This window comes from Camelus bactrianus, chromosome 5, assembly GCF_048773025.1.
Source record: "Camelus bactrianus isolate YW-2024 breed Bactrian camel chromosome 5, ASM4877302v1, whole genome shotgun sequence".
NCBI lineage: Eukaryota > Metazoa > Chordata > Mammalia > Artiodactyla > Camelidae > Camelus > Camelus bactrianus.
Window position 1 is genome coordinate 76,824,898 of NC_133543.1, and position 26,766 is coordinate 76,851,663.

A 26,766-nucleotide genomic window follows, 5' to 3' on the forward strand; every position below is an offset into this window, starting at 1 on the left:
CTACACAACAAAAGAAACCATCAACAAAGTGAAAAGACAACAGCCTATGCAATGGGAGAAAATACCTGCAAATCATGTATCTAATACAGCATTAATATTCAAAATATAAGGAAGATAAGGAAGTCATACAACTCAAGAGTAAAAAATCAAATAACTGAACTTAAAAAACAAGCAGAGGAACTGAATAAACATTTTTCCTAAGAAGACAAACAAAAGGCAAACAGGTACAGGAAAAGGTGCTCAACATCACTAATCATAAGGGAAACACAAATCAAGACCAAAATAAGATCTCACTCCTCAGAGAATGGTTATCATCAAAAAGACAAGAGATAACTAGTGTTGGTGAGGATGTGGAGAAAAAGGAAAATACGTGTGTGCACTATTGGAGGGAATGTAAGCTGATACAGCCACTATGGAAAATAGGATAGTTTCCTCAAAAAATTAAAAATAGAACTACCATATAATTCAGCAATTCCACTTCTGGATATATATCCAAAGGGAATAAAATCACTATCTCACAGAGATATCTGCACTCCCATATTCATCACACCATTATTTACAATAGTCAAGATATGTAAACAACCTAAGTATCTATCTATCAAAGAATAAAGAAGATGTAGTATTAATCAGCCACGAGAAAGAAGGAAATCCAGCCATTTGGAACTACATGGATGGATCTGGAGGGTATTATATTACATGAAATATGTCAGACAAAGACAAATACTGTATGATCTCACTTATATGTGTAATCTAAAAAAGCCAAACTGGTAGAAACAGAGAATGGTGGGTACTGGGGCCAGGGGTGGGGACTGGAGGAGACAGTCATCAAAATACAAATTTCCAACTGTAAGATAAATAAGTTCTGAGGATCTAACGTACAGCACGGTGACTATAGTTAAAATAATGTATTACACACTTGAATGTTAAGAGAATAGACCTTAATGTCAGCCATTATATAAAAAAAAGTTTTTTTTTTAAGTTTCTTCTTTGTAGCACAGGGAACTATGTTCAATATCTTGAATTAACCTTTAATTAAAAAATGAAAACAAGTATATGTATGCATATGCATGGCTGTGACACTGTGCTGTACATCGGAAATTGACACATTGTAACAGAGTGTATTTCAATTAGAAAAATTATTTTAAAAAGAGACTAGATCTTAAATATTTTCACCACACAAAAAAGAAGGTAACTGTGTGAGACAGAAATGTTTACTACTCCTATTATAATAATCAGTCACTATATACGTGTATCAAATCATCACACTGTATACCTCAAAGTTACAATGTTACCTGTCAATTATATCTCAATTAAGCTGGGAGAATAAACCAGTCCATATTCAGTCTGAGAAATTTATACAAGGCTTCTGAGTGTTTACCAAATAACAGCAAACATTAGAGGAGTAAGCTTTAGATGTACATGTATCTAACACGTTTACACCACAAACAAAACTGCTGACATTAAATTTGTATTACAAGTATCCTTAATTTCTCCTTCTGATATTTCACTGTTAGTATATACAAATGCCACAGATTTCTGTATATTAATTTTGTATTCAGCAACTTTACTAAATTCACTGATGAGCTCTAATAGTTTTCTGGTAGCATCGTTAAGATTTTCTATGTATCAAAAAATAAAACAGATCTTCTATGTATCAAGTCATCTGGAAACAGTGAACAGCTTTTTGTCTTCCCTTCCTATACGGATTCCTTTTATTTATTTTTCTTCTCTGATTGTTGTGGCTAAGACTTCCAAAACTGTGTTGAATAAAAGTGGTGAGAGTGAGTATCCTTGTCTTGTTTTTCATTTTGGAGGGAAAGCTTTCAGCTTTGTAACAATGAATATGTCACCTGTGGGTTTGTCATATATTGGCCTTTATTATGTTGAGGTATAGTTCCTCTATGCCCACTTTCTGAAGAGTTTTTATCATAAATGGATGTTGAATTATATCAAAAGCTTTTTCTGCATCTTTTGAGATGATCATACAGTTTTTATTCTTCAATTTGTTAATGTGGTGTATGTATCACACTGATTGACTTCAGAATACTGAAAAATCCTTGTATCCCTGGGATAAATCCCACTTGATCATGGCATATGATGATCCTTTTAATGTATTGTTGGAGTCAGTTTGCTGGTATGTGGTTGAGGATTTTTGCATCTGTACTGATCAGTGATTTTTTTTTTTTTTTGACCAAACAGGTTTTTACTGAAAGACTGTAACACAAAAGCAAGCTGGGGAAAGGGGGTACAAGGAGGTGGGGGCCCTCCTGCAGAATCTACTCTGACTCCCATGAACACAAGGAGGGAGACAGGAACTCAGAAAGGAATTTTCTGTAGTTTTCTTTATTTGTTCTGTCTTTGGTTTGGGTATTAGGGTGATGGTGGCCTCGTACAATGAGTTCAGAAGTGTTTCTTCCTCTGCAATTTTTTGGAATAGTTTCAGAAGGATAGATGTTAACTCTTCTCTAAATGTTTGGTAGAATTCACCTGTGAAGCCATTTGGTCATGGGCTTTTTTGTTTATTGGGAGCTTTTAAATTATCAGTTCAATTTCAATACTGGTCGTTGGTCTGTTCATATTTTTTATTTCTTCCTGGTTCAGTCTTGAGAAACTTTACCTTTCTAGAAATTGTCCATTTCTTCTAGGTTGTCCATTTTATTAGCTTACAGTTCCTCATAGTAGTCTCTTACGATCCTTTGTATTTCTGTACTGTCAGTTGTAACTTACCCTTTTTCATTTCTGATTTTATTGATTTTGGCCCTCTCTCTTTATTGCTGATGAGTCTGGCTAAAGGTTTATCAACTTTGTTTATTGTTCAAAGAACCAACTTTTAGTTTCATTAATCTTTTCTACTTTTTTTTAGTCTCTATTTCATTAACTTCTCTGATTTTTATGATTTCTTTTCTTCTACTAACTTTGGGTTTTCTTTGTTCTTCCTTCTCTAGTTGCTTTTGGTGGAAAGTTAAGCTGTTTGAAATTTTTCTTATTTCCTGAGGTAAACTTGTATCGCTACAAATATCCCTCTTAGAACTGCTTTTGCTACAAGAAATTAAGGAACAATCCCATTTACCATCATATTAAAAAGAGTAAAATACCTAGGAATAAACCTACCTAAGGAGGCAAAAGACCTGTACTCCAAAAAATATTAAGATGCTAATGAAAGAAATTGGAGACATATATACCATGTTCTTGGACCTGAAGAATCAATATTGTTAAAATGACCATACTACCCAAGGCAATCTACAGATTCAATGCAATCCCTATCAAATTACCAATGGTATTTTTCACACAACTAAAACAAAAAATTGTTAAATTTGTATGGAAACACTAAAACCCCAAGTAACCAAAACAATCTTGAGAAAGAAGAACAGAGCTGGAGGAATCAGCCTCTCTAATTTCAGACTTTACTACAAAGCTACAGTAATGAAAACATCATGGTACTGGAACAAAAACAGACACATAAATCAATGGAACAAGACAGAAAATGTGGAAATAAACTCATGTACTTATGGCCAATCTATCTACAACAAAGGAGGCAAGAACATACAATGGAGAAGAGAGTCTCTTCAGTAAGTAGTGCTGGGAAAACTGGACAGCTACATGTAAAAGAATAAAATTACAACATTCTCTAACACCATATACAAAAATAAACTCAAAATGGATTAAAAAACTAAATGTAAGACCATATACTATAAAACTCTTAGAGCAAAACATAGGCAGAACACTCTCTGACATAAATCAAAGCAGTATTGCTTTAGATCTGTCTCCTAGAGTAATGGAAATAAAAGCAAAAACAAACAAGTGGACCTAATTAAACTTAAGAGCTTTTGCACAGCAAAGGAAACCATTAACAAAATGAAATAACCTACAGAATGGGAGAAAATATTTGCAAACAATGCAACAGACAAGGAATTAATTTCCAAAATATACAAACAGCTCATACAGCTTAATATCAAAACCACAGAGAACCCAATCCAAAAATGAGCAGAAAACCTAAATAGACATTTCTCCAAAGACATACAGATGGCCAACAGGCACATGAAAAGATGCTCAACATCACTAATTATCAGAGAAATGCAATCAAAACTACAGTGAGGTATCACCTCACACCAGTCAGAATGGCCATCATTAAGAAGTCTACAGGGGGGCGAGTATAGCTCAAGCGGTAGAGCGCATGCTTAGCATGCATGAGGTCCCGGGTTCAACCCCAGTACTTCCTCCAATAAATAAATAAATAAACCTAATTACCTCCCCCCACCAAAAAAAAAGTCTACAAATAATAAATACTAAAGATGGTGTGGAGAAAAATGAACCCTCCTACACTGTTGGTGGGAATATAAATTGGTGCAGCCACTATGGAGAACAGTATGGAGGTTCCTTAAAAAACTAAAAGGAGTTTCCATGTGATCCAGAGATCCCATTCCTGGGCATGTATCTATAGGAAACTCTAACTTGACAAGATACATGCACCCCAATGTTCAAAGCAGCATTATTTACAATAGCCAAGACATGGAAGCAACCTAAATGTTCACTAACAGATGAATGGATAAAGAAGATGTGGTATATACACAGATACAGTGGAAAATTACTCAGCCATAAAAGAGGATGAAATAACACCATTTGCAGCACTATGGATGGACCTACAGATTATGATATTAAGTGAATTAAGTTAGACAGAGAAAGACAAATATATCATTTATATGTGGAATCTAGAAAAATGATACAAACGAACTTATTCACAAAACAGAAACAGACTCATACAGAAAACAAACTTATGGTTACCAAAAGGGAAAGTGGCAGGGGGAGGATAACATATCTATACACTATATATAAGCAGATAAACAATAAGGACCTACTGTATAGCATAGAAAACTATATTCAATACCTTGTAATAACCTACAATGGAAAAGAATATGAAAAAGAATACATATACATATAAATGTATAAGTGAATCACTTTGCTGTATACCTGAAACTAACACAACGTTGTAAATTAACTGTACTTCAGTAAGAAACGGTTAAACATTTATATATTTTTTACTTACACATATTAATTATACATATTAATACATTATAAACAGATGTATGGATGATAAAAACCTGGAAACAATATAAACTTACTATCAATAAATGTAAATTTATTCTTCTATGTATTAAACTAAGTGATTTAAATTCTTTTTGTGAGGTTGCCCTGCTCTCCTACATTTAGAATAAGAGATTTTAAGGGAAAAAAAAAGGAATCATTATTCAACCAGTATCTCCTGGCAGAAAACTTGTGGTACTACATATGGGAAAAAGTTGACATCCCTTATTGGCTCCGCTATTCAGTCTTGTTTTGTAGATTCTGGAAGTTCCTCACAATGCCTTTCCTTGTCTCTATTCAAAGTTTTCAACAGATAAGCGGATAAAGCCAAACAATGGTCAGCACGAACAACAAAAGAAAAGTAGGCCCATGTAATGTTTAGTTCAAATCCCACTAATTCAGAATTTACAACAGAGGCTCTTCATTGGAATTAAAATGGTAACAGAACTAGACTGTCAGCTCCATGACTTACCTACCACTGATTTCCCAGCATGGGCAGATGCTCAATAAATATTTTTTGAATGAACAAGAAAAAAAAGTATAATAAAAATGTTAAATGGTATGAGTCATAAGTTCAATCATTTCACTCAACAAAGCACAGGGGACATGGACAAAAAAGTGAATACAGTTTCTCTCTTTGCAAAAGTTTAGTTCAGCAAAGTCAGAGCTAAGTTCCAATTACCTAATTTTTAAAAATAGGAATACTTCTGTTGCTCACTTCCCAAGAAGTTGTAGATCAGCTCAGACATTCGGTAAGTGTCCACTACAGAATAAGTCCTGCATTAAGTGAAAGTAACTCAACTGAATTAACTCTAAAGCACCAGCCATGTGTGAAACAGTATTGTCAATTCTGTTGGTCATATCTGCATAAATATGCTGGGCAAATGAAACACCAACTTCATTTACCTGTACATAAATGTACCTCTTTAACTTCGGAAAAGTAATATATTGCACTGCTCTCAAACAAGTATTTTCTCCTGCTTACTAGAAAGACCTAATATATTCGTTTAACAAATACTTATTTAATGCCTGTTTTGTCCCAGGCACTGTTCCAGATACTTGCAATGAAAAGGAGACAAAACTCCCTGCCTACACAGCAATCACATGCCAGAAGAGGGAGATAAGCAAATAGATAAATACTCTATGTTAAATGCTAAGTAATATGAAGAAAAACAAAGCATGGAAAGAAAAGTACAAGCAAAGAGGAGTGTGAACAAAGAGTAGGAGTATGTTATAATCTTACAGATTAACAGATACAAACTACTATACATAATACAGACAAGCAACAAGGGTTTACTGTATGGCACAGGGAACTAGAGTCTATATCTCACATTAACCTATAATGAAAAATTATCTAAATATAGATACACATATATGTAAAACTCAATCACTTTGCTGTAAACCTTTAACACAGTTTCGTGAATCAACTGTACTTGAATTGAACATATAGAGAGAGAGAGACTAAGGCTAAGTCTCTGTTAAATAAAAAAAAGATCCAGTCACAGTAAATGCAAACTAAAAAGATCCCGAGTCAGAAGTATGCCTGGCATATTCAAGAAAAGGAGGCCAAAGTGGCTGGAGTAGAGTGAGCAAGGGAAGGGGAGAAGTATACCAGGAGATGATTCAAGATCAGAAGCTCGATCATTTGTGCCTTGTATGCAATTTTAAGGACTCTGGTTCTTACACCAAGTGAGATGTGAAGTCCCTGAGTGTTGTGATCAGAATAGTAACATGATCTGATTTAGACTTTTAAAAGATCACTCTGGCTGCTGTTCTAAGACTAGCTGAAAGGCTAGATATAATCTAAGTGAGGGATGAAGGTGACTTGAACCAGGTTAGGTGCAGGAGAGGTGGTGAGTAGTAGTTAGATCTAGAAATGTGAAGACAGACCTAGTTGTTAGCCAATGCAAAAGAGAAGAATCAAAAATAGTACCAAGCAAGGTATTTGCCTTAAGTATCAAGGAGGTCAGAGTTGTCATCTACTGATAAAGGAAGGACTATAAAAGAAGCTAAGAAGCTATGTTCAGATTCCATGGTAGGCCCTCTCAAGGATGACCACATCCTAATTCCTGGAACCCATGACAAAAGGGACTTTGCAGATGTAAAGTTAAGACCCTGAGATGGGAAGGTTATATGAGTGGACCCAATGTAATCATGAGGTCTTTACAGGGGGAAGGTAGAGAGTCAGAGTAGGCAATGAGACAACAGAAGCAGAGAGAGAGAGAGAGAGAGAGAGAGAGAGAGAGAAAGGCATGTGATGATGGAAGAAGAGGGACAGGAAGAGGTGTGAAAACAGAAGCAAAGGTCTGAGTGATGCCATTGCTGGCCTGGAAACTAAAGAGGGTCATGGGCTAAGGAATGTGGGCAGCCTCTAGAAGCTGAAGAAGGGAAGGAAACTGATTGCCCCCTAGAGCTTCCAGAAAGAACAGTTCTGTGGCCTATTTTAGACTCCTGACCTCCAGAACTATAAAATAGTAAGTTCACATTGTTTTAGGCCACTAAATTTGTGGTAATTTGTTATAGCAGCAATAGAAAATTAATGCAGGTACAACAGTGTGAATATTTAGAAAGTAAGAACTATATGTATTATCAGAATTTTTGTATTATAACAAAATCTCCTACCAAATTTGAAAGTAACACCAGTAGGACAATAAGGTTGTATAGGCAAAAGGTACTGTGTCAAGTTAAACAAACATCTTAGCATTTATTTTTTAATTTTTTTCAGGCTCAAGTGTTGTTATTTTTCTCTTTTGTCCTGAGTTCATACTGCCCAAATATCCTAGATGGTTCATCATACTAGCCCCACTCCTAGACCATGTCCTTCCCAGAATAACTCAAAATAAATGTAGAACTGAGGTGTGAGCACCCACAGAAGAGTGTCCAAAGGCAGCCAGCCCTTGAGAAGATTTGGGGTGGGCAGTCAGCTGAATCACTCCCACTCCTTTAGCATCATGTGATTGTTGAGGTGGGGGTTGGGGGATGCTGGTTTTGCCCTTCTTTCCCCTGTGAGTGTGGAAACTAAAGATTCCCCTCAACCCCATCCTGCCCATCTAGCCCCTTCATCACAGGGGGAGGATAATTTTCCCAAATTTTTCCCCCTTTGTTTTCCCCCAACACTTTAAATCAACTGTACTTCAATTAAAAAGCAAACAAACAGGGAACCCCCATAAGGCTCTCAGCTGATTTCTCCACACAAACACTACAGGCCAGAAGGGAGTGGCAAGATATATTCAAAGCCCTGAATGAAAAAAAAGATGCAGCCTAGGATCCTTTATCCAGCAAGGCTATCCTTAAGGATAGAAGGAGAAATAGAGTTTCACAGACAAAAAAAAGCTGCAGGAGTTTAGCAACACTAAACCCATGCTAAAAGAAATATTGAAAGGGCTATTCTAAATAGAAAAGCAGCAGGATGCTACAGAAATGAGAAACACACAACTGGAAAGGTGATAACTCATGAATTACAAATAAAGTAAACATGAAATTATAAAAGAAGACATACAAATCACTGAGAGTGGGATAGGGAGGCAGGGAAATATAGAATATTTTTTTCTTTCTTTTTTAAATTTTTTTAACAGTAGGATGGGTTTGAGATCATGTTACTATCAGTTTAATAAAAACAGTTATAGTAATGGGTTAACAGATTTACAAAAAAAGGTAACCACAAGCCAAAAATTTACAAAGGAGTCACAAAAATTAAATAAAATCCATGATAATACAAAGGAAAATTACCAAACCACAAAAGGAAGAAGAAAGGAACAAAGAGGATATACCAAGTCAACTGCAAAGATAAGTTCAAAATGGCAATAAACACACATCTATCATTAATTACTGTAAATGTTAATGGACTAAATGCTCCAGTCAAAAGACACAGAGTGGCAGACTGGATAATAAAGCAAGAACCTTCAATATGCTGCATACAAGAGACCCACTTTAGGGAGAAGGACACATACAGATTGAGAGTGAAAGGATGGAAAAGGATATTCCATGCAAATGGAAAAGCCAAAAAAGCAGGTGTTGCAGTACTGATTTCAGACAAAATAGACTTTAAAACAAAGGCCATAAAGAAAGATAAAGAAGGACATTTTATAATGATTAAAGGAGTGATACAAGATGAGGATATTACACTCGTTAATATATATGCACCCAATATAGGAGCACCTAAGTACATACAAGAATTACTAACAGAGATAAAGGGGGATATTGATGGGAATACAATCATAGTTGGAGATTTTAACACTGCATTAACATCACTAGACAGATCTTCCAGACAGAAAATAAACAAGGCAACAGAGAAATTAAATACTACAATAGAAAAACTAGATTTGGTGGATATTTTCAGAGCATTACACCCCCCAAAAATAGGATATACATTCTTTTCAAGTGCACATGGAACATTTTCCAGGATCGATCATGTACTTGGGCACAAAAGAAACCTCAACAATTTTAAGAAGATAGAAATTATCTCAAGCATCTTTACTGACCACAATGCCATGAAACTGGAAATCAACAACAGAGAAACAAAGGAGAAAAAAAGGAAAGCATGGAGATTAAACAATATGTTACTGAAAAAACAATGGATCAATGAGGAAATCAAAGCTGAAATTAAAAAATACCTTGAGACAAATGATAATGAAAGCACAACCACTCAAAACCTATGGGACACAGCAAAGGCAGTGCTAAGAGGGAAGTTTATAGCGATACAGGCCTTCCTCAAAAAAGAAGAACAATCTCAAAGAAACAATTTAACCCACCACCTGAATGAATTAGAAAAAGAAGAACAAAAAGCCCCAAAAAGCAGCAGAAGGAAGGAAATAATAAAGATCAGAGAGGAATTAAATACAATAGAGATTAACAAGACCATAGAAAAAATCAACCAAACCAAAAGCTGGTTTTTTGAAAAAGTAAATAAAATCGACAAACCTCTGGCCAAACTCACAAAGAAGAAAAAAGAGAGAGCACAAATTAGCAAAATAAGAAAGGAAAATGGAGAAATTACAACAAACAAAATAGAAATACAGAATATCATATGAGAATATTATGAAAAACTATATGGAACCAAACTGGATAACCAAGAGGAGGTGGACAAGTTTCTGGAAACATACTGTCCACCAAAACTGAATCAAGAAGAATCTGAACACTTGAACAATCCGATCACTAGAAAGGAAATAGAAATAGCAATTAAAAACCTCCCTACAAATAAAAGTCCAGGACCAGACGGCTTCACTGGGGAATTCTACCAAACATACAAACAGGAACTCATACCAGTCCTTCTCAAACTCTTCCAGACAATTGAAAAGGAGGGAATACTCCCAAACTCATTCTATGAAGCCACCATCACCCTGATACCAAAACCAGGCAAAGACACTACAAAAAAAGAGAATTATAGGCCAATATCACTGATGAACATAGATGCCAAAATCCTCACCAAAATTTTAGCAAATAGAATCCAACAACACATAAAAAAGATTATACATCATGACCAAGTGGGGTTCATCCCAGGGACACAAGGCTGGTTCAACATACGCAAATCAATCAATGTAATACATCACATCAACAAGAGAAAAGGACAAAAACCACATGATCATCTCAATCGATGCAGAAAAAGCATTTGATAAAATTCAACACCCATTTATGATAAAAACTCTCGCCAAAGTGGGTATAGAGGGTACATATCTCAACATAATAAAAGCTATATATGACAAACCTACAGCCAGCATAGTACTCAACGGTGAAAAACTCAAAAGCTTCCCACTAAAATCTGGGACAAGACAAGGATGCCCACTATCACCACTCCTATTCAACATAGTCCTGGAAGTCCTAGCCACAGCAGTCAGGCAAGAGAAAGAAATAAAAGGGACCCAAATTGGAAAAGAAGAGGTAAAAGTGTCATTATATGCTGATGACATGTTACTATATATAGAAAACCCTAAAAGGTCCACACAAAAGCTACTAGAGCTGATTGAAGAATTCAGCAAGGTAGCAGGTTACAAAATTAACGTTCAAAAATCAGTTGCATTTCTTTACACTAACGATAAATCAACAGAAGAAGAAAGTAAAGAAACAATCCCCTTTAAAATAGCACCCAAAGTAATAAAATATCTGGGAATAAATCTAACCAAGGAGGTGAAAGAATTATACAGAAAACTATAAACCATTGATAAAGGAAATTAAAGAAGACTTTAAAAAATGGAAAGATATTCCATGCTCTTGGATTGGAAGAATCAATATTGTTAAAATGGTCACACTGCCCAAGGCAATCTACAGATTTAATGCAATCCCTATCCAATTACCCAGGACATATTTCACAGAACTAGAAAAAATCATAATAAATTTCATATGGAACCATCAAAGACCTAGAATTGCCAAAGCATTACTGAAGAGAAAGAAAGAGGCTGGAGGAATAACTCTCCCAGACTTCAGACAATACTATAGAGCTACAGTCATCAAGACAGCATGGTATTGGTACCAAAACAGACATATGGACCAATGGAACAGAATAGAGAGCCCAGAAATGAACCCACAAACTTTTGGTCAACTCATCTTCAACAAAGGAGGCAAGAATATACAATGGAATAAAGACAGTCTCTTCAGCAAATGGTGTTGGGAAAACTGGACAGCAGCATGTAAAACAATGAAGCTAGAACACTCCCTTACACCATATACAAAAATCAACTCAAAATGGATTAAAGACTTAAACATAAGACAAGATACAATAAACCTCCTAGAGGAAAACATAGGCAAAACATTATCTGACATACATTTAAAAAATTTTCTCCTAGAAGAAATAAAAGCAAGAATAAACAAATGGGACCTAATGAAACTTACAAGCTTCTGCACAACAAAGGAAACCAGAAGTAAAACAAGAAGAAAACCTATGGAATGGGAGAAAATTTTTGCAAGTGAAACCGACAAAGGCTTGATCTCCAGAATATATAAGCAGCTCATACGACTCAATAAGAAAAAAATAAACAACCCAATCCAAAAATGGGCAAAAGACCTAAACAAGCAATTCGCCAAGGAAGACATACAAATGATCAAAAAGCACATGAAAAAATGCTCAATATCACTAATTATCAGAGAAATGCAAATCAAAACTACAATGAGGTATCACCTCACACCAGTCAGAATGGTCGTCATTCAAAAATCCACAAATGACAAATGCTGGAGAGGCTGTGGAGAAAGGGGAACCCTCCTACACTGCTGGTGGGAATGCAGTTTGGTGCAGCCACTATGGAAAACAGTGTGGAGATTCCTCAAAAGACTAGGAATAGACTTACCATATGACCCAGGAATCCCACTCCTGGGCTTGTATCCAGAAGGAAATCTACTTCAGGATGACACCTGCACCCCAATGTTCATAGCAGCACTATTTACAATAGCCAAAACATGGAAACAGCCTAAATGTCCATCAACAGGTGACTGGATAAAGAAGATGTGGTATTATTTATACAATGGAATACTACTCAGCCATAAAAACCGACAACATAATGCCATTTGCAGCAACATGGATGCTCCTGGAAAATGTCATTCTAAGTGAAGTAAGCCAGAAAGAGAAAGAAAAATACCATATGAGATCGCTCATATGTGGAATCTAAAAAACAAAAACAAAAACAAACAAACAAACAAAAACAAAGCGTAAATAAAGGACAGAAATAGACTCACAGAGAATACAGACTTGTGGTTACCAGGGGGGTGGAGGGTGGGAAGGGATAGACTGGGATTTCAAAATTGTAGAATAGATTACACTGAATAGCACAGGGAAATATACACAAAATGTTATGATAACTCACAGAGAAAAAAATGTGACAATGAGTGTGTATATGTCCATGAATGACTGAAAAATTGTGCTGAACACTGGAATTTGACACAACATTGTAAAATGATTATAAATCAATAAAAAATGTTAAAAAAAAAAAAAAAAACAAAGAGCTATTGCCCATCCTGGGGAAAAAAAAAAAAAAGCAAACAAACAAACAACCCATTTAAAATATGGGCAGAAGAACTGAACAGACATTCTTCCAAATGAGGAAATGCAGATGGCCAACAGGAACATGAAAAGCTGCTCAACATCACTAATATCAGGGAAATACAAATCAAAATCACAATGAGACACCATCTCACACCTGTCAGAAAGGCCATCGTCAAAAAAAACACCAGTAACAAATGTTGGCATGAATGTGGAGAAAAGGGAAGCCCCAGTACACTATCGGTGGGAATGTAAATTGGTGCAGCCACTATGAAAAACAATATGGAGGTTTCTCAAAAAACCCCAAAACGGAACCACCATATGGCTCAGCAATTCCACTCCTGGGCATACACCTGAGAAAAACAAAAACATTAATTCAAAAAGATACATACACGCTGCTATTAAAGCAGCACAATTTAAAATTGCCAAGACATGGAAGCATCCCAAATGCACATCAATAGATAGCCAAAGAAGATGTAGCACAGTGGAATACAATCACCCATAAAAAAGAAGGATATTTTGCCATTTGTAGCCCTTCATTTACTTTTTTTTTTTTTTTGCACTTCAAAAACCAGAATTTTGTAACTGTCATAAATACTTCTATTGCATCAAAAACAACAAAATATCTAGAAATGAACTTAAGCTAGGAGGTTACCTAAACTCTGAAAATGTAAAACGCTAATGAAGGAAATTGAAGATGATACAAAGAAATGGAAAGGTATCTTGTACTCCGAATTAGAAGAATCAACATTATCAAAATGGTCATACTGCCCAAAGTAATCCACAAATCCAATGCAACCCCTGTCAAAATACAACATTTTTCACAGAACTAGAACAAACAATTCTAAAATGTATATGGAACCATAAAAGACTCCTAATTGCCAAAGCAATCTTCTGTAGGTCTTTTTTTCTTTCTTTCTTCTTTTTGTTCTCTTTCCTTGTGATCTGATGACTAGAGAAGTTCTTTTAATATTTGTTGTAAAGCTGGTTTGGTGGTGCTGAATTCTTTTAGCTTTTGTTTATGTGTGAAGCTTTTGATTTCTCCATCAAATCTGAACAGATAGAGTATTCTTGGTTGTGAGGTTTTTCTTTCATCTTTTTAAATACATTGTGCCACTCCCTTCTGGCCTGCAGTTTCTGCTGAAAAATCAGCTGATAACCTTATGGGAGTTCCCTTATATGCTACTGGTTGCTCTTCTCTTGCTGATTTTAATATTTTTCTCCTTATCCTTAATTTTTCTTAATTTGATCACTATGTGCCTTGGTGTGTTCCTCTGTGGAACTCTTTGCATTTCCTACACTTGGGTGACTGTTTCCTTTCCCAAGTTGGGGAAGATTCCAGTGATTACCTCTTCAAAACATTTCACAGGTCCGTTCTCTCTTTTCTCTTTCTGGGACCCTTATAATGAGAATATTAGTGCATTTCATGTTGTCCCAGAGTTCTCTTAAATTATCCTCATTTCTTTTCATTTTTTTTTTCTGTTCTGCAGTAGTGATTCCCACTAATCTGTCTTCTAGCTCACTGCTCTCTCCTTCTGCCTCATTTAGTCTATTCTTGGTTCCTTCTAGTGTGTTATTCATTTCAGTAATTTTATTCTTTAACTCTGGGTATTTATATTTTCCAACTCTTTGCTAAAAACTTCACTCCATGCATCTATACTCCTCTTGAGTTCTCTGAACATCTTCGCCATCATTACTTTAAACTCTTTCTCGGATAAATTGCCTATCTCCTCATCACTTATTTCCTCTTCGGGAATTTTATCTTGTGCCTTGGCCAGGAAGATGTTCCTCTGCCACCTCATATTATCTGTCTTTCTATTTGTATTTTTAGCTAGGTTAGTTACATTTCTCTACTGTGGAAAAGTGGCCCTCTGTGGGAGATGTCCTATACATCCAAGCAGTACACTCCTCTCTTGTCACCCAAGGGCCAGGGTCCAGTCAGTCCCGGCGTACAGTCTGGTCTGTGTTTGTGGATTCTTTCTACAAGCTTCAGGATTGTTGTTTTCTTATTTCTGGAATCTGGACCCCAGTGGATGAGGCTGGACTAGAGCCTTATGCAGGTTTCCTGGCAGCAGGAGTTGGTGCTGCCCACTGCTGGGTGAAGCTTGGTCCTGGACCTCTGGTGGGTAGGCCATATCTAGGGCTATGTCTAGAGGTGGTTTGTGGCTCAGGAAGTCTGCTGGTGGGTGGGGCTGTGTTACCACCCAGTATGTTGTCTGGCCTGAGGCTTCCTAGCCCTTAAGCCTACAGGCTGTTGGGTAGGGCTAGGTCATGGTGCTAATGATCCAATCAGTATGTCAGTCTCCAGGAAAGCTCATGTAGATGAACACTCCCAGAATCTTCACCACCAGCTTTTATATTCCCTGGATGACCCACAGCCATCCCCTGCCTCCCCAGGAGATCCTCCAAAACCACCGAGTGGGTGTGGCCCAGGATCCTATGAAATCACTGCCTCTTCCCTCTAACCTGGTAAACGCAAGATTCTGTGCACACTTCCCAAAAGAATGCAGTCTCTGTTTCCCTCAGTCCCATGGGGTTCCTGGAGTTAAACCCCAATGGCTTTCAAAACCCAATGTCCTGGGGTCTCCTCCTCCTCCCAATGCCAGAACTCGAGGCTATGGAGCATGATGTGGAGCTCAGAACTCTCATTCCTCTGTGACTTAATTATTCTTCAGCTTGTGGGTCACCCACCTGAGGGGTATGGGGCCCGATAATATCATGAGCACACCCCTCCTACCATCCTGCTGTTGTTCCTTCTTTATGTTTCAAGTTGAAAATCTTTTTTGCTAGGTTCCAGTCTTTTTTTCCCCATGGTTGTTTAGCAGTCAGTTGTGGCTTTGGTGTAGTCACAAGGAAAGGAGAGCTCTTGGTCCTACTACTCTGCCATCTGGACCGGAAATCAACATCTTAGCATTTAAAATAAATTTCCTCATATATATAGTCCAAAATGGGAACAGTAGTCATAAACTAAATGGTAATATTTGGTCACATAGGATCTGAAGACTTATTGCTGAACCTCTGAACTCTGCAGAATTTGTCACCCTGATAGATATTTACTCTAGGAGGCCTTTCCCATGTAAATCCCTCCATCTTGGCAAACTGCTGGAAATGCTGAAAGTTATAATGGTTATGCTCTAAGTCAACATATAACCATAAAATGGATATAACCATAAATTCACAAATGGGTAAGCTGATTTTCATATTTATCAAAAGAGGCCGTGAGTTAAGAAAAAATTAAGAAGTATCAGTCTAAAGCAATTAAGTTTTGGAACAAAGTCCTTTAACCCAGGACATCCATAAGTAATATGTCACTATTTCTAGAAAATTAAAATACAACTATCTGTGTGTCTGTGAATTACAACTTTACATAATGAACTTTAGTTGTGAAAGCTGTGAAATCCTGCTTAACTAGAAAAATTCAATCATAATAAAGTTGTAGTTCAATAGGATAAGTGAAATTAGTATGTAAGTCTAACACCACAGACACAAGCATCTTGGAACCTCAAATGCAGTCAAATCTTGTCCTATCAAAATCTTTTAAAATAAAAAAAGTAACTAGTTAAAGACATGCCCCTAAAGAGCAGTGTAAAAACATGACAAAAATAAAACATGTAAGTCTTCAATATATATTAACAGTGACTGTAGTAACAGCAAACACTTACACACCATGTTTTACTGATTGTAGTATGAACTTTTTCTCATATTTTAATGTTACTGAAATTGAAATGGACTGTGTCAGTTAAGTGAAAGTATTTTAAGTGTTTCAATGTTCACTAAGTGACACATAAAATGGTGCATCTTAAAAATTGATAGTCTTAAACCTTTAAAAATTGTGAATCACTATATTGTACACCTGTAACTTATGTAATATTGTATATCAACTATATTTCAATAAAAAAAGTCTTAGATTTGATTAGACATGTATTGTTTTATCTGTCTTAACTCATTTCATCTGCGTACCCTATGAAATAGCTGCTATAACTGTACCACCTCAGAGATTAAGAAAACTGAGAGGTTAACCTCTCAAGTCACATGGCCACTAAAATTAAAATTATATTAAATATAATTACAATAATTAACATAATACACATATTTTCAGTTTTTTATAACCATTTTAATGATCTCAATATGAAAAGAAATTTGTTTTGTAAATAATAATGCTCTAAGCCTTTACAAGCAATCCTTCTGCATACACAAATATAGCATATAGCGGAGAGCATAAAGAGCAGCCAATATACAATATATACCTGTTTGACCAAGCTTGCTTATTGTAACAAATTTCTAGACATTATTAAAAGTCTATTTCTTGTAAAAAAAAAAAAAAAGTCCTATAACTCAGAATGCACACTACTTCACTGATCAAACTGCTTATAATCACAAATTTTTAAAAAATCCATCTTGCAGTCAAACAATGTCATTCACCTTATCAAGACCAAAAATAAAATGAACACCTCAAAAGATACAGGAAAAAAAAATGACAAAATGTAACATCTATTCATGGTTTAAAAAATATTCTGAGCAAACTAAGAATAAGAGAGAACTTCTCTCAGTTGATAAAGAGCATCCACAAAAACCTACCACTAATAAAGGTGAAAGACTGACTTTTCCCTGAAACACTGTGAACAAATAAAGGATACAGGTTCTCGTCACTCGTATTCAACATTATATTAGAGGTTCTAGCCAGTGCCATAAGGCAAGAAAGGGAAATAAATGGAAAAAAGGTTAAAAAGGAAAAAATAAAACTATCTTTATTGACTGATCTTTATTTACTGTATTTACTGATTTAATGTCTACATTAAAAAAAAATCCCCAAGAATCTTCAAAAAAAAAAAAAGCTGCTATGTTTAATATGTAAATTTAGCAAGGTCACTGAATAAAAGATCAATATACAACAGTCAATCCTACTTCTATATACTAGTAATGAACAATTGGAAACAGAAATTTTAAAAATAGTTCTATTTATTACAGCACAAAATCATTTAATAATTAGGGTCAAATGTAACAAAACATGTTCAAAATTTGTATTCTAATGATTAAAATGAGAAGAGAAATCAAAGGAAACCTAAATAGAGAGAAATACCAAGTCCACAGATTAGAAGACTTAGTATTATCAAAGTGTCAATTTGCTGCAAAATATCTACAGATTCAATGCAATTCCATTCAAAATCCCGTCAAGTCTACAGAAATTAACAAGCTGATTCTAAAACATATACTGAAAAAAGCAAAGGACTTACAATAGCCAAAACAAAACTGATAAAGAACAAAGTACAGATTCATACCACTTGATTTCAAGACTTACTATAAAGCTACAGGGTGGCATGGAAAGAATATACATGCACAGATCAAAGGATCAAAGTGGAGTCCAAAACAGAACCAAACACATATGGTCAACTGATTTTCACAAGATGCCAAGGGAATTCAATGGAGAAAGGAATCTTTTCCACGAGTGGTTCCTGAACAATTAGATAGCCATTTGCAAAACAAACAAAAACCCTTGACATACCTCATACCCAGTAGAAAAATTAATTATAAATGGATCACTGACTTAACTGTAAAACCTAAAATTATGAAGTATCCAGAGGAAAAAAAATAGGAGAAAATATTTTTGACTGTAGGTTAGGCAAAGGTTTCTTAGCTACACCACCAAAAGCATTAACCAAAAAAGAAAAAACTGATATACTGGATTCCATCAAAATTTATTAACTTCTGCTCCGTGAAAGACACTATTCAAATGAAAAGACAAGACACATAACGGGAGAAAATATTTGCAAAATACATTTCTAAAAAGTATTTGTATTCAGAATATGTAAGGAAATCACCAAAGTCAACAATTACAAAAGAGTTTAAAAAAAAAAAAGTTTAAAAAATGGACAAAAGATCTGGACACACACTTCATCAAAAGAGATATACAGATGATAAACAATCACATGAAAAAATGCTTAGCAACATTACTTATCAGGAAAATGCAACACAAAACCAAGGCAATATTACTAACATCTATCAGAATAGCTAAAAGCTAACAATCTGACAAAACCAAGGGCTGACAAAGATGAGAGCTACTGGAACTTTGCTGGTGGGGATGTAATATGGTACCATCATTTTGGAAAAGAAGTTCAGCAATTTCTATAAAGTTAAACATCCAGTCACCATATAACCCAGGAATCCCACTGTTAAATAATTACTGTCCAGGCAAAAAGAAGGCAAGACCTGACAACTATGTTCAAGTCCTAACAAGCCCTTGTCAGATTCAGAAAGTCCATATTTATATAGATTGAAAGGAATAGTAGCAAAAGCTGAGTCCCTTGTGCAGAGCAACCCCAAAACAAAAGGGGCCATATAATTGGAATATGGATGATATAACACTCTTTCTGAGGAGTCAATGCCATGCTACAGCTGGTTTTATAGCCTGCAGCTGTGCCCTAAAAGAAACCTCAAAGAAAACCTCATCTCATCAGAACCAGGAGGTGATGAGAAACTGTATCATGACAGCCTCCTTTGAAGATAAATGAGAGCCAAAAGGGATGTTATGGGCTCCTTACAAGGCTTCCATAATCTCATATTCCAAGAAGATCACAAGGTGTTCTATCAAGACTCAGATCACCTGCAATCCAAGCTTTCCCTACGTAGCCTACATGGATACATGCAGTATCATCAGAGTGCCATGATGGAGCCAATTCCTTAGATTTATCCAAGTGAGATAAAGACCTATGTCCCATCAATACCTACTTGCAAATGTTTATACTATATTCATCACTGGCTAAGACTAGAAAATTTTACATTGTGGTGGTATTATAATTTGCATAGTATAATACAAATTGTTTTATATAAGTATAAAGGTGTATGAATTTGTCAAAATTTATACCTTAAAACTTATACCTTAAAAATGTGAACTGTATTATATATGTATTATACTTCAATAAACCTACCTTTGAAAGTAAAATGAAAAAAAAAATTCGTGTTGTAAATGATTCAAGGTAAAGCTATTTTGAGGTCCAAAACTTCTACATCGAAGTATATATTACTTGTATAAGAAGAAATAAAAAGTAAAACTCTGTTTCCCATAAGGCAAAGGCTGCAGAGTAATGCTAAGAGAATATAAATGTTGCTTACAATTTCTAATAGGAAAAATTTGCAAGACAAATTGAGTTAATCACATTCAGTCTATAAAATAATTCAGTGCAATCTCTAGTATATTCAAGTACGTATTTCTGACAATCAGCGACTTTTAATTAGTGTCAGTGTCTACTATATGTACCACACCCTATGGCTAATGCAAGGATATTGGGAAAAAAAAAACAAAACTTCAAGTTATAAATCTATCCTCCAGAAGCTTTATATCCGGAGAAGGAACACCAAGTAAATAAAAGATTCAAAGTAGGTGTTGTACCACATGCTACTTCATGAAGCCCACCTATTAAGAAGCTCCATAAAAATTCAACCATAAACTATCAAGTCTACAAATAATCTATAATTTTCAAGGTATATGTTTATCCACCAAAAGATCATATTTATACACACAGCCACTGAATACTATTAAAATTTCTTGCATTTTAAAAGGACAAAGTAATACCCAAAGATCTCATGCTTAAAAATATCTCTACTATCTTACACACAAGTAAACTCACTTTGTTATAAACGATTCTCTGGGAGAGGAAAGAAGACCCTGAACAAAGTAAATCTATCACACATTTATGTATTAATTGTACCAAGGTAAGTTGACAAAGTGAAAGGAGAGTTTATTAATTGTCTGGGTAAAAAGCAATTTCGCACTAGGAATCCCTTCAAGGTAGGACAAAATAAGTGCAGTTGGGAGTCCTTGGATCAATAAAGGGAATTATGAGACTAATTAAGTGCTTTGGAGAAGAAGAGGTATTAAGTGCACAGACAACAAAATTATTTTTTTTTAATTTAACAATTAAATTTTTATTTAAAATTTTAAAAATGTTTCATTTAAAAAAGAGTAAAGGACTTAGAATATAACTTAGCCTGTGTTTGCAGTCTTGTCAAAGATATTCATAATGACTGGTTTATCAATGAAAATCCAATCACCAAACATCTCTGATGGGACTAGTTTTTTTTTTTTGGTTTTTGGGGGGTTTTTTTTGAGGATAAATCTTGGTCAAATTCTGATGGGTTAAATCACCTCAATCTAGGGAAATTCAATCTCCCTAATTCAGCCTGATGTTTACCTACATAGTTCACTCCTCTCTGTGGAGGTAAAAAACCCAAGTCACAGGGAAGGATGCAAACATTAGTCCTCAAATTTCTAGTTTTAAATGACCTCCTCTTTCTGCTTCTTCATTCTAAGTACTAAGATTCCTGTATCTGTGAGAACAAACAGAAGTCAAACACATAAATACAAACCTCCCTTCTGTATTATCTATGACCATCCATAAAAAACAAAGACTAGCACCATTAAAAGTTTCTTTTTAAAGCAACATATAAAAGTAATATAGAACATGAACCCATTTTCTAAAAATACTTGACATTTAGTTGCGCCTATTAAAAAACTTCAAAGTATAAATACCAAATATATATTCAAAATGATTGGGCAAATTCTTAATATCTATTTATATTTTCTAACAGTTTTCAACAAAGAGCACGTATTCTAACGGTTTTTATAAAAATGTTAAATATTTATATTTTAGTAACTACTTTTTTATGAAATTGATTAGTTACAAGCCATGATTCTAATATCCCCTTTCCTGCAATTTTTCATGAATTCTAAGAGTATCTTTGTTGATAAAGAGAAAAAAGGAAAACTACTAATGACATCTCTATTATTCAAAAAAGAAATATTTCACATAAAACATTTAGGTAAATTCTTAATTTCTCTTCTTCTGAGCAAAGCCATGTTATTGGATTATTTTGTTTGTAATCCAAACCATGGACAAATGAGATCTTATTATGTATCTATGTGAACTAACATTCACAAAAAGTAATAACTTTTTTTTTAGTTAAAGTTCAGCTGATTTACAATATTGTGTTAGTTTCTGGTACACAGCATAGTGATCTCTTTTTATCTAACAAAAGGAAAGTATTAATAAGTTGATTTTTCAGATTTACTTTAAGAAAGTAATTGATAATCTTATTTCACCTACCAAAACATTTAAGCAACCCACTTTATTATTAAATTCTTCATTAGTAAATATGTAGATTCCAAATTAATCAAAACATGTTTTAAAAATTCTGTACACTTTCTAGATTTGGCATCAACGTTTATATTAATAAATGAAGGGGAAAAAAACAGGTTTTACATGTATCTCCAAAAAGTCCTTAACAATTACTAAGTTCCTTTCTACAGGCAAGAAATAAAACCAATCAGGGAAACAGCAAATTGTAGTTATAACTTTTTATTACATTGTAGAAAAAGTTTTGACTATCACTTTTAATAGAGGTTGAAATAAAATAATCTAAATTTTTACTGAAGATGATTTTTAAAATTTCTAATGTTAACTGCATTAGTAACCTGGAAAATTACTACTTACAATCCTGCTCTGTTAAGTTTTGTGTGTGTTAACACAGGCAAAATCTGATCAGTCCTGATGCCAACAGATAATATTTCAGAAGTAGATTTTTATACAATAGGAACAATTTAAACAGAGTATGACTGTTTTCAGAAGGACAGCACAATCATTTTCCTTCCTCTCCTCAGTTTTCACACTTAAAATTCACACTTAGAATATTCTTATTTAATTTTTTTATATTCCCATGCATAAAACCAGCTATTTAATAATACTGAACAAGGAACCTTACATACATTTGTTATATACGATCAACAGATTTGTCTTCTTCTGCTCTACAGGCAAAAACTGTATTTCCACAAAATTAAATGAGTAAGTTAACCTGACCCAGTGGTTAAGACATGATGCTTCAATAAGGCTAAATTGACCATGTGATCACTGATGCCACCAATTAACTTTCATCTATTGATGGGTCACAGGCAGTATCAAAACCCCTGCTTGTCAGATCATTGGTCACAAGGAAAGCCAGCCAAATGTGCAGCTAAGTCAGCACAAATCCACTATCACCATGTTCTATTTATCAACTTTAGTACAAACAAATCATGTTAAGAGTTGTCATCTAGGGAGAAAATTATTATATTCCCATTGGATCCTAAAACAGATGATAATCTAAGAGGTAAAATTTTAGATACTAATTTGAAGAAATAAGATTTTTAAAATCCAAATCCATTTCTATTAATCAGTATTTATACTTTGAATTTTAACATACCACCACATTAAATTCTGAGTCCCATTATTAAGGCAAGATGATGGCAGTAACATTCTTCTTTTTTGAACTGAAAAAATGCATGAAATATATAAAAACCTGACAACTGCTTATCCCTTTAATCTCTCAGCTTTATTAACTCAAGCACTTTTATATAACAACTGTAATCTAAGAGGAATGATGCCATTAAATTACAATAAAAATTATTTTCCAAAGACAGACAAATCTGTTTTTTTAAACATATTGGTAATAACCGCAACTCAATCACTTTTTCACTCGCAATTTCTCTTCTGACCTGTAACTCTTTCCCATAAATTGTTGCACAAGACAATGGAACTACTACTTCAATCCTTTTGATTTGCCTCTTCCAGAGATTGTGAATTCCCTGAAAATAGCATAGCTTCCGCTGGTCCTTCTTCCCACCTGCAGCCCATTAGAGTTTAAACTGACACACAATATGGTATTCAGCTGCTCACAAATCAGCCTCTCCTACTAATTACAGTAAGAAATTCTGTAGACGCTGGGTGTGCATCATCAACCCATGTCCTAGTGCCAGGCTATAGAAGACTTTCAAATATATTTAGTGAAAAACTGAGCAACTGAACCTTTGAATCTCTCCCAGCACACTCAGTATCAGCAAAGCATCCTACAAATACGGACAGTTGTATTTTTTATATCAATCTTTGACTGAAAACACATTCTTTTCCTACTAGCCATACTTCCAACTGCCTCTTTGGAGGGAAAAGACTTGGATTGTCTGGTTCATTCTCCAAAACAAATATTCCCTGTAAGAAATAACAGAGTTCAGCGTATGTCTCGTCAAGTAAAATCCCACAGTACCATCCCTGATTAACCATGCGGTCCTCACAAAATTTATGGACCTAAAAATTTTAACACCCTATTTTTGTTTGTTTGTTTTACACTAAGACTTGAAAATGCTTCCCAATACAGCTGATGTTAAGGATGCCTGGAGAGATCGGAGCAGGAAAAAAAAGCCATGGTGAAGAAATAATTTAACATACTTCTTCCATTTCCACCTTTATCACAAGAGAATTTAAATACGAAGGGAAAAAATGTAGAACCTGTGATTCAGAGTAAGCCATAAAGAAAACAAAAGATGCTGAATTCGCAAACTGTGCATTTTAAACTAACCTTTCAAAAAATTTTAAAGAGGATTTATTTTTAATTCACCAGAATCTTTTGCTTGTTCCCGGAGCAGCTGGATTTCATCTCACCCAATATCCCCCGCCTCATACACACAAATACACACACACAGCACTACCACTCAGTCCGTGTGCCAAATGAACCATCACGGGAAAAATTAAACCATAAGGATCATATCCTAATTCTCTCTGAAAAACAGTCACAGATTTTTTTCCCGTGGGCAAATTACCTATTCTAACGGAACTGGCGGGGGCGTGGGGGGGGCAGTTCATTATCATGCAGCTTCTTATTCTCCATAGGCAGAAAAATGGCAATAACTTCCAACAAGAGACAACTACTCTTATGCTGTATCCCTGGCCAGAATCTACAAACAAACAAACCAAAAAACCGGTCTTTTGAGGCATTCACACGAACAGAAAACTGAGGCACTTTACTTTGCAGCAATATAACCCCTTAAAAATCCTCCAGAGCTTGGGGGAAGGGTGACCCATCAATCCCCCACACTCTTGCCAAATGGGGGAGCAGGAATCTGTCAAATAGAAAATGCCGCTCTCTGCCTCCTCCGCCATCCCGAAAATCGACGGGCACCGAGTGCGGGGGCGGTCAAGAGAAGGAGAAGCGGGGAGGCGGAGATACCCCCCACACACACACACACACACACAGCGCAGCGAGGGCTGATTCATGGTTTTAAAATGTTTTAAAGCTACAATTTTCTCCAACTGGGGAATTCTCACTCGTTCCCCTGCCCCAGCTCCCACCCTGCTCCTCATGGGTGCTCAGCTCGACCATGTCCCTGCCGCGGCCTCGGCACCCTACGCCCCCAGGAGCGCGGCCCCCGGGCCCGGGGTCCCCCACGAGCCGCTCACCACCAGAGGCCCGACGCGCCCAGGCCGCGAGATGGTCGCACCTGGATGTAGTTGTTCTCGCAGTAATCGGCCACCCGTTCCAGATTCGTGTAACTGTCGAAAAGGGCCCGGCGGCCCCCCGGGATTTCCTCCTCCAGCAGCATCTGCAGCTCCGCCATCTTCACATCCTTCTCCTCCTCATACAGACCGCAGAGGCAGCGGCGGCGGCGGCAGCGCCAGGGAAACCCAAGACTGGGAGAGGAGGAGCCGCGGCGACGGCGGCGGCGGCAACTCCGGAGGAGCGAGAAACACCCCCCGCGCGCGACAGGGGAGGGGGCAGCAGGAACGGAGGCGGGGCGCGAGCCGACGGACTCGGAGGACGGTCACCGCGGCGACGGCCGGCCCGGCGCGCGCACGCGCGCTCCCCTCCCTCCGCCCCCAGAGCCCGAAAAAGATTCCCACCCTGGGTCGCGCCGCCCGCCCCTCCCCCACTTCCGGCGTCTCCTAGCGACCGCGGGAGTGGGGGCCGGGATGCGTTCTGGAGTCGGGCGCGCGGTTAACCCTTCGGCCCCCGCAAGTTCCGTAGGCTCGAGAAGTGTTCCCGGCGGCCTTTGTTAGTCCGGCGTTAACGCCTACCCTGGTCCGCAGTCTGCCCGCCCGCTCTTCCCGCGACTCCCCTCGGCGTTATCCTCAACCTGACGCCCAACCCCATGGTCATGGACCTGAAGGATGTTACCAGCCTGCTAAACGTCCATGCGGCTTTAAAAGCCGCCTCACTTATCATTTTCTCTTCATCTTTGACCTCATTCATCCTTTTTTGGTACAGATAAGTAAATTTCAGTTTCCTAATCCCAAATTTCCTGCACTCCGGCTGTTTTGTACGTATTTGCGCATCGACACTGTTTTCCCCTGTCACGTTAGCCTCTGTTCTGTTGTTTGCCCATCCCCTGGACTTAGGTTTCTGTGCTTGCCCTCTGTGCTTTGCTTCCTCACTGCCAGACTTTTTTGTCGTTTCTCTGGTTCTGTCAACTTCACTTTTTTCTTCGTGCATTCAGTATTTAAAGTTTCTAAAACGGTTTTGGTGGTACTTTCCTTCCTCACAGGGCTGTTACATGATTAAAATAAGTTTATGTGAAAGCACCTTGGAAAACGTTAAATGCCACAAAAATTAAAGGTAATCATGCAGTTATTGTCTCCTTACTCTTTTCATACTGTATCCTTTTCTCCTAAATCTGACTACTCCACGCAATGTTATCTTAAAAAACTAAAGTTCCTGACAACTGCTTAGATACTATAAAGTCCGTGACTTTTATTTGTACTGTGGAAAATCAAGATTGACTAAATCTGCAGTTTAGAGCAAGACCAATTATTACAACTCTTCATCTTGCATTTGTGATCTCTTGGACCTCCTACAGTGATTCTTCTCCCACTTTTCTTCTTCCCGGATGATGAGGAACCTTAACTATATACTTTCTAAAA

General features: G+C 36.4%; 1 protein-coding gene across 13 annotated transcripts in view; it reads right to left on the minus strand.

The window, feature by feature from the left end:
* Positions 1 to 25,737, minus strand: part of ABI2 (abl interactor 2) — a 110,290-nt gene extending 84,553 nt beyond the window's left edge. For 2 of the 13 annotated variants that reach the window (XM_074364146.1, XM_074364144.1), the window contains exon 1: positions 25,350 to 25,728. In XM_074364146.1, coding sequence (XP_074220247.1) covers positions 25,350 to 25,466 — 117 coding nt within the window. In that variant the 5' untranslated portion in view covers positions 25,467 to 25,728. Of the gene's footprint in view, positions 1 to 25,308 lie in introns of all 13 variants that reach the window. The other 11 variants (XM_074364138.1, XM_074364136.1, XM_074364135.1 and 8 more) reach the window with 9 other exon arrangements.
* Positions 25,738 to 26,766: the final 1,029 nt, after the last annotated feature.